Below are 8,970 nucleotides of genomic sequence, written 5' to 3'. Positions count from 1 at the left end.
CCACCCACCTCTTCACTACTGAAGTTCATGGGAGAGGAACTGCTGTTAAATGTTGTGTCATTTCCCAAGACACAAGAAACCAAGAAACAGAAATCAGAAATGTGATCCCTGTTTAATAAACATCTGGGGGGGATTTGATTGGGGAATATATATTCTCATGTCAAACGCTGTCAATAGTTGTTGACAGTGAAATCTGTGTGTGTGCACATACTTGCGTGCGTGTGTCAGTATGTGTGTGTGTGTGTGTGTGTGTGTGTGTGTGTGTGCGCACGTGCAGCATGTGTGCGTGCGTGTACTTGTGAAGGCCAAATGTCCCAGCAAGTATTGCAGTATATGCGAAATAGACGGACCATTTTCCTTGTCCTCGCAATAGAAATGGTTGTTTTATGGTAAAACAAATATTTAGAGTTCGGTTTACAATTAGGAAACGATTCATGTTCGGGTTAGATTTAGGCATTTGGAGTTTAGGTTTAGGGGTTGGAGTTATGCACAATTTACAAGTAGTTGCGTGCAGGTGTCATGCACCGAAAATAGGTGATCTAAAAGCTCACAACACGTCACAGTGTGACGCGTTGAGACCTTGTAGATTGCCTATTTTTGGCTTTAGGGTTAGGGTTAAATATAAATAATGGATAAAAAATGGCTTTCATAATTTTGTCATCCTAAAATCTTGTCCTCACAAGTACATTAATACTAACATATGTGTGTGCGCACAAGCATACACACGCCCAGCTACTAAACTGCTTTAAACTCACTTCACTGCAGGTAACCAAGCTCCCCTCCAGTTTGTTTGTTTGTTGCTCCAAGTAGGATGGAAAATAGGAATAAACCTAATAAACAATGGCAATAAAAGGAAATCCAGGTTTGAGTCTAAACATCCCGTCATGTGTTTAAAAAAGACCACTTCCAGCCAAAATAACAACACATTCCTCTGTCCTGGTGTGTCAATCATAAACCAAGCCAGACCAAAGTCAATTTTCAGGCTTTATTGCTCCACTACTGTGATCAAACGTACTGTGGGAAATCTTAATTGTTGGACAAAAGGGTAATGTTGGAGGATTTTTTTATTGATGACTGAGAGAACCTTCAATCATGAATTCCAAGCTCAGTGTGTATCTTGACAAATAAATAAAAGTAAAAAATAAATAGACTATTAAATACAGTATAAAACAATAGACCAAAGGGAAGGAATTGGCTTTTTGACGAAGGAACAGCCAAACATTATCAGAAAGACAGCAAACAGTAGGATTTTGACATGATTGGGATTAATTAAGCATAGTGATGGGAGGTTTCACAAAAAAAGAAGTTTGGTATTGTGGTAAATAGTCAAATCATACAAAAGGTATACGGTAAACAGCAATTGCAGCCAATAACCCAGAGTAATAACACACACAAACAAATCCCTTTTCCAGAGTTGGGTCTAACTACTCAATAAAAATAAATCACTGATATGAACAAAAGCAAATTACAGCACAAATTCAAGTAAAGGAAGGTATACAACAGTAACAAAATTATTTCGTTGCTGTCAGGCAGAAACCTTGTATCTCCATATATATATTTTTATAAATGAATGCCCTAATTCATACTACAGTGTCACACAAAAGTAGCAAAAATATATCTATATATATATATATCTACAAGCTCATTGGTGGATCTCCTGGTAGATCAATAACCTCTAACCTAACCTCTGAGCTTGCAGATCTGCAATATTTGCTATTTTCATTTTTTTTAATGAAAATGAAAGTGGTTGAGTGTGTCTGTGGGTTTATAAGTATTACAATTATTATTATTATTATTATTATTATTATTAAAAAGAGCTTGTGACTAAATCATTTCCTGAAAAGTTTTAGACATACAAGGTTTCCACCGGACAGTGACGATTTGCAGTCATCAATTAAGAGCACTGGGGAATCTATGTCTACTGTAAAACTGCCCACTATACCAGAGACCTGTTTCGATAAAACAGTGAAATCGAGAGTGCTACTGTAATTTAACTCTGAAAGTGTACAAATGGACCCGTAAGGGTGATTTAACTTTAAGTTAGTGCCCCTGATTTTACAGTGCAGAAACAGAACTCCCCACTGCCACCCCTGAAATGGGTGCTTAAAAAGTAATGCATGTAGTTAAAAAGTAATGCATGGAAGAAAACAGAGGTTTACACCAATCTTAACTGTGAAAGCAGATACCGGTACAATGTAGACCAATTTAAAGAATAGAATATTCATCTATGCTCTGCTAGTAAGGGGGGAAAAGAATTAAACATTGAAATAGCAAACCATACTAAAATATAACTGGGTATGAAATCATTGTAACCATAATAGTTTCATCATGAATGTCATGATGCCCTTTTAGTCCAAATTCACTCTCACACTTCATTACTGACTTGTCACAACTGGCCTGTAGATGTGTTCAAAACGAAATCCATGTCTGAATCTCTGGAACACTTTTTAAAAAAAATGCCACCTCATTCATCTCTGCTTCCTCCTATGGAAAAAAATTGAAGTCCCCATTGTGCTCTCCATCTGACACGACTCCAGACCAAATGACTCTTGGTCCAAGTGCTACATTATAAGTGGCGTTCTTGATCCCAACGCTTTGGGAAATTACCCAAATTAAAAAACAAGGGTTGTGTGCAGAAACTGTACGTGAAGAGTACCTCATATACTGCATGTCTTCGCTTGCTATTTTAGTTCATTTCATTTTTTTCATATAACATCAATTATATGACAATAGCTTAATATCTGAACACAGCTAGTAGCAGGCAATGCAGTAGCCAACAAGGTTATTACACCATGATGTCTGCCTTTAACCACTTCACCATGAAAAGTTTCTATATTATTTAAAAAATAGCAATTTTCAAGCTCACAATTCGTCGCATAAGCTTGTAGATCTGCTGTTTCAAATAAAACCTGTGAAATTTTTCACAAAAAAGTTTTCCCCCGCCTATTATGACATGCCCAAAATTGGGACGCAAGGGTTAAAGTGGTTAACCACAGGCCAGCTCAAGCTCATCTCAGTCCACTCCGGTCAAAGTGCCATTCAAAAGGAGATGACATCACAACATCAGCACCAGCCTCAGTCCTAGGCGAGGCGACAGCCCACCCCTCCTGTACAATCTGACTTACTGTGCTTTCCTTATCATTTCTTGCATTCTGGATGCTACAACCTCAAGGGTGTAATCTTGCAAGGACCAAAGCTCAAGCCACTTTAACATCTGGCTCCATTCTTGTTTTTCCACGAAGTAGGAATGCAAAAGGAAAAAAAAATAAAGTAAAACATCTAAATAGATGCTTGAGCATGAATTGTATCTGTACAGAAGGCATGAATAATAAAAAATATATATCAAAAAATATACACTGTCTACTACTTGATACATCTATTGCTGTATATTCGCTCCATTCCAATTTGAATAATGGAAAAAACTAAAACAAAACAAAAAACAATCGTAACAAAACTCGAAGGAACAAAAATGTACAGTAAGTCAGTCTGTTTCGGCTGGCCCCTGGGGTTGGAGAGTTTTGTTTGCTTGAGCCAATCCAATGCCGTCCCTGCAGCTCGACTCCAGCTCAGCTAAGAGTTCAACGTTCAGTCTTTTAGGGGCTGCTTACTTCAGTGCCCGATTCGAATTCCCTTTGTTTTTGTTTCGGGATCACACTGCGAACACACTCAGCGTGCTGGTCTGGTCTTTCAACCCCAAGATACTGTAGGCGATCCTTTTCAAATGGCCGGGCAGCCTAACGCCAATGTTCTTGATATCCCTGTGAAAGAGAGATGAGACAGTGTAAGAGGAGCCGCAGATGGGTTCATACATTGGCCTCGTTCCAACACATTTTTTCAAGCACATCCTTCCTTCCTCTCTCTCATTCCTTGAAGTGATCACCAACTGAACCATTGTGACGAATTACCGGCATAATACCCAACCTCCATTCATGTGTGAGTCCATCACTGAGTCACTTGGCTTAGTTGAGAGTGTATTCAAGTTAGTAATCTCCCTGGGTTTTTCATTTCTCTTTACCATCAAAGGGTGGTAATGGCGGTTTCACCTATGCGATGCAAACCTTTAAAATGCCTCCAACGTGCCATAGTCAGCCCATAGTCAAAGCCTTAATTAGAGCCATAATTACTTAACGAGGATTCTCCCTGTCTGCCCTGAATCACTTGTCTGGTGAACAGAAGGGTGGGTCGTAAATAGCTGCTGGTTTTCCAAGAGTGCAACCAGATGAGATGGAAACGGCTGTGAAATCTCACCACAGAATATGACAAACACTTCAAAGGGGGATTGCTTTAAGAGTATGCCTATCTCTGCCAATCGCTACCAACACCAACCTTGTTACGTAAAATCCTCATAGGGGGACATTCTTTTTTTTTTGTGGCTAGGAAAAACTCTTGGACCTTGTAACTGTCCAAAAACAACTTCATATTATGTGCTTCACTAACCAATTCCTGCCCAAATTTCCGACCATGTAAGTAAATGACCCCCTTGGTGCTCCCACAGATCCGAGGAGATCTAATCGGCATGATAATTGTTTCAAACTGCGCGGTGATAAGCTGGGCAGAATGCTGACCAATTCGGGTACACCTCTTCAGTCTTTCCTAAGTGGAAAGAAATGGGAAAAGGGCAGACTTTGGGGCTTAAAGTCTCGTTCATCTATTTCGGTTGCTTGATCTCCTCCGGTTCCTCTCGCTCCACGGGCTATTCTCTCCACTCCTTTAATGTCGGAGCATGCAGCCACAAAGGCCATTGCCCCAAACAGGCAAAACTAGTGGTTTATGGCAATAGCAAAAGTGCTGCCCAGGGCTGCTAGTGTGTGGGTGAAGGGAAGGGAGGGATGAGAGAAAGAATGGAGAAAGGGAGGGAGGAAGAATAGGGAATGGAGAGACCACAAGCCGCCACCGCCACGTTACCACAAATGAGGCCGCTCTCTCTCTCTCTTTCCCTCCCATTATTTTTTCCGTCTCACCCGTCTCTCAAGTTGTAGCTGAGGCCGAAGTTTATATTGTGCGTAAACTATTCAGCTGGCTGTTAAAGAGTGACATTTTGGAAAAACAAAAACAATACGTACTCTAGACACAGGTTTCAGAGAAGTCACAACGTTCTCATGCAATACGCTGGTGCTATAGGATAACGGCAGTTTGGCAACAGTAGACCATTTCTTTCCCGTCTCTGCCAGTAAGACAGCGAGCAAATAAACGATCCAATTATGTAACGTTGCGCAACACTGAATGCAATGCCACTTACTCGTTCTTCATCTGCAGAACCTGGTCCATGGTGACGACCCCAGCACAGGTGAAGTTTTCGCTGTACTGGTTCATTTTGATGGACTCCAGCCACTCCGAGACCGACCTGAAGGGGGAGCCATCCGAACCGCTGGTGCTGGGCAAACGGATGGATACGCTGGAGGAGAGCAAGCAGATCAGAGCGATAATCATCAACAGGCTTTCCCACAACAAAGCCGGCGAGAGGGCTGTAATTACTGCGCAGGAAACCCAGTGATAAAAACCAGTTGGTGCAGTTAGGGTGAGAGAGCCGATTAAGATATGAACATGACAACCTTTGTCCTCTGCTGCTTCTCACAATACGCATTAACGCGTATACACGTTCACACACAAAGACAAATATTGTGCATGCATTCACACAACATTTAGACAACGCATCGATACCACATAATTCTTCACCAGAAACCCAACCAGAGCTACAGACAGCGCGGCAGATTTTTCTCATTAGCTAGGCCCGCACTCGACTCTACCGTACGCATCGAGCCTGTCAGTTGTGTCCTCCTTGCGGTGTAATTAAACTCTGGCGTGTAAACAAATCTTACCGGGGGTCAAAGTCTGCGATGGCCTTCAGGGAGTCAGGACTGCGCAGCAGCTTGTCTAGCAGGCTGACAATGTCAGGGAAGCGAGGCCTCTTGGAGCGGTCCTGGAGCCAGCACTGCAGCATCAGCTGGTAGACAGCTGAGGGACAGTCCATGGGCGCTGGCAGCCTGAAAGCCTCGTTGATGGCCTTCATCACCTGCAATCACAGGACATGAGGCAGACTCTGAGATTAGTTCTACTAATGCATCGGTTTGCTCAATATTAATGTGAGCATTGTGTTTAAAAGTGCAAAATGCCTTTCAAAGGGCGTTTTCATTTTCAGAATAGCATTATTGGAATCAGGTTTTCTTGGCTAAGTACTGTCACACATACAGTACAAGAGCTTCAACTTGGTAGGTTGCTCTCTTGGTTGACCCAACTATCGCAAAATCAGAAATAATAAATCTGATACAGTAAAATATTTATAAAGAATAAGAAATCTGATTATAGTGAGGAATATTTACATAAGGGCCTGTCTGAGCACCCCGGTGGGCAGGCATGGAGGAGTATTTACAGAATAAAGGCAGAATGTGAGAATATATTGGAACTGACTGTAGCAGTGAATATTGTGAGAGTATTTAGATAAACTGCATATAATGTTACACTGAATATTATATTGAATTCCCAGAATGTACAGGATATTAAACTTGTAAATGTAAACATTAGCAAAGGTCACAAAAGGTTTCTTGTAGCTGGTTTCGTGGTTTGTTAACACGTTGGCTAACATTAGCTTACGATAGCAAAGTTACTGTTGGCGCTGAAGCTTACCTCATGGTTACTCATGTCCCAGTAAGGCCTCTCTCCGAAGGCCATGACCTCCCACATGACTATGCCAAAGCTCCACACGTCGCTGGCTGAAGTGAACTTCCTGTATGCGATGGCCTCTGGAGCAGTCCAGCGGATAGGGATCTTACCACCCTGTTGAAAGTATGGATAAATCTCAATGAGTATTTGGATAAACTCTGATGTTCTGTGCAGTTTCTTTACTCTCACATTTCAACTTTAACAAGTGTCTACCACAAAATAAATCCCTGTTTACTTGATCTTCCACAGTCAAATCCTCAGTGTTTACTTAAATCTGAGAGTGTACAAATGTGACCAAAGGGATGCTTATGGGTCTGGGTCCATTTAGTTAAATCTTTACACACTCAGACAACAAGAGTGTTACATTTCTACCACTCTCAGACAAGAGTGTTATATTTCTACTACTCAAGAGGCAAAGAGGCAGTCCCCACTTGGCCAGGGGAGATATTGAGCTTATGAGCTTCGGGCAGTATTATTTGTCAACCACTAGGTTTCCAACCCAACACCATTTTCTACATTTCTCAATAAGAGACTACCTCCAACCACTGCAGATGTGCTAGTTATAATGTATTAACATACTCTACTATACAGATTGGTTAACGTCATGTTTTATTCATTAAAATAAGTTCTAGATTGCAGTCAGGATTTAACAGTGTAGGCAAACATACGTAGAGTCAGCATGCTAGCAAAAAAACTATTAGTTGTAACAGAAAAAGAAAAAAAGAATATCCTCCATCATAAGAAGTATGACCTCAACTCACACTAGTAGTGTATGTCCCCTCGGGGTCATCCTCCAGGACACGGGACAGGCCGAAGTCGGAGACCTTGCACTCACAGTTGTTGTTGACCAGGATGTTGCGGGCAGCCAGGTCACGGTGAACATAGCTCATGTCCGAGAGGTACTTCATGCCTGCGGCAATGCCGCGCATCATGCCCACCAGCTGGAAGGAAGAAATCTCACCATCGTGGTCCTGATTGGATGAAAGACCACAAAACAGATGTTTTTGCAAATTCCTTGTTTACATACGGTCGTTGCACAATGTCTTTAATGAGTGTTCCGTGAAACACAGGCTGCCGGGAAATGGAATTATTTAAGCTTGGGATGAAGTATGGAACACTGGAAAAATGTATTGACAATACAGCTGGTAACCACTGCCCTATTTGATACTGTCGTGAGTGACGTATAAAGTTTTTCACAAAAATAGCATTTCAAAATGGAATTGACATTTTGGAAAATGTTCACCTATAATGACAAGGCCAAAACAGAGAAGCCAGGATTAAAGTAGTAAAATATGTAGATGTATGTAGTATGTCCGAGAAGTACAGCTTGCAGTCACTGCGAAAATATCATAATTTTCATGACAACAAATCTTACCCTGAGGTACTTATCCAGTGCTCCATTCTCCATGTATTCTGTCACAATCATGGCGTGTTTGACTGAAAGCACAAGAAAAAAAAAAGTTTACCCACTGCTCATCTCTGCTGGCATCGCGTACATTTATACAACAGAAACAAGAGACGATAATAGCTAGGTAGAAGGTACACTGCAAGATCCTGAGTGTCAGTTTTATTATGAGAGTGTAAAATAAATGCTGACGGGTACTTTTTTTTTACACTCTCAGCGTTAATTTCACACCCATGGTTTGTCTGGGTGGGTGGAGGGTCCTTACATTTGGTGACAACCCCCTCCAGACGAATGATATTCTGGTGGGAGAACTGTCCCATGATGGAGGCCTCGCTGAGGAAGTCCTGCCTCTGCTTCTCGGAGTAGCCAGGTTTCAGGGTCTTGATGGCCACGGCAGCTTCCTTCCTGCTCGGCGCCTTCAGAATTCCACGGTACACCTCGCCGAACTCCCCTGCAGGACACAAGAAAAAAACACAGCATTTCTTTAATAGGTCTCCTCCAGTTTCCTGCTCAGTGTAACAGAGAGAAAGTAAACAGGGAAGTCTCATCGGCTGTTTTGCCTCAGGCGCTCTCACAGAGGTGTGTGCTGGCTGGGTGTTGAGAGCCAGTGTTGCATGATTGCTGGAGGGCCTGTGGTGTGGGGGCATGGGAATCAGCTGTCACGTGGGGGAGGGGGGCAATGGTCATGGGAAGGGGGGGTGGGGTCTTGTGCAGATCTAGGGGTGTTGGTTCAAAGGGTAAAGGTGGTCACTTCAATAAACTTTCTAATTTAGCAAGAAGCCAGGTGTTCTGACATTCTCAGGGAAATTCTGCAACAGTTTCTCTCGTTTGTTAATGAAGCGCATTGATTTGCCTGTTTTGTGTCAGCCAAAACATATGGACATTGCAGCCAAAAAAGGGTTGCC

The 8,970-nt window shown here is 42.1% G+C and overlaps 1 protein-coding gene across 1 annotated transcript in view; it reads right to left on the bottom strand.

The window, feature by feature from the left end:
- Window positions 1-1,046: 1,046 nt before the first annotated feature.
- epha2b (eph receptor A2 b) overlaps window positions 1,047-8,970 on the bottom strand; it is a 29,438-nt gene continuing 21,514 nt past the window's right edge. The window contains exons 11-17 of the mRNA XM_084069547.1: window positions 8,331-8,516; window positions 8,036-8,097; window positions 7,422-7,631; window positions 6,625-6,774; window positions 5,820-6,013; window positions 5,240-5,395; window positions 1,047-3,758 (exon numbers count right to left, since the gene is read on the bottom strand). Of these exons, the coding sequence (XP_083925673.1) occupies window positions 3,650-3,758; window positions 5,240-5,395; window positions 5,820-6,013; window positions 6,625-6,774; window positions 7,422-7,631; window positions 8,036-8,097; window positions 8,331-8,516 (1,067 nt within the window). The 3' untranslated portion in view covers window positions 1,047-3,649. The remainder of the gene's footprint in view (window positions 3,759-5,239; window positions 5,396-5,819; window positions 6,014-6,624; window positions 6,775-7,421; window positions 7,632-8,035; window positions 8,098-8,330; window positions 8,517-8,970) is intronic.

Source organism: Gymnoscopelus microlampas (assembly GCF_963454915.1).
Source record: "Gymnoscopelus microlampas genome assembly, chromosome: 10".
Classification (NCBI taxonomy): domain Eukaryota; kingdom Metazoa; phylum Chordata; class Actinopteri; order Myctophiformes; family Myctophidae; genus Gymnoscopelus; species Gymnoscopelus microlampas.
The sequence above is the reverse complement of the archived record's forward strand: the minus strand, read 5'-3'. Positions and strand labels throughout refer to the sequence as shown.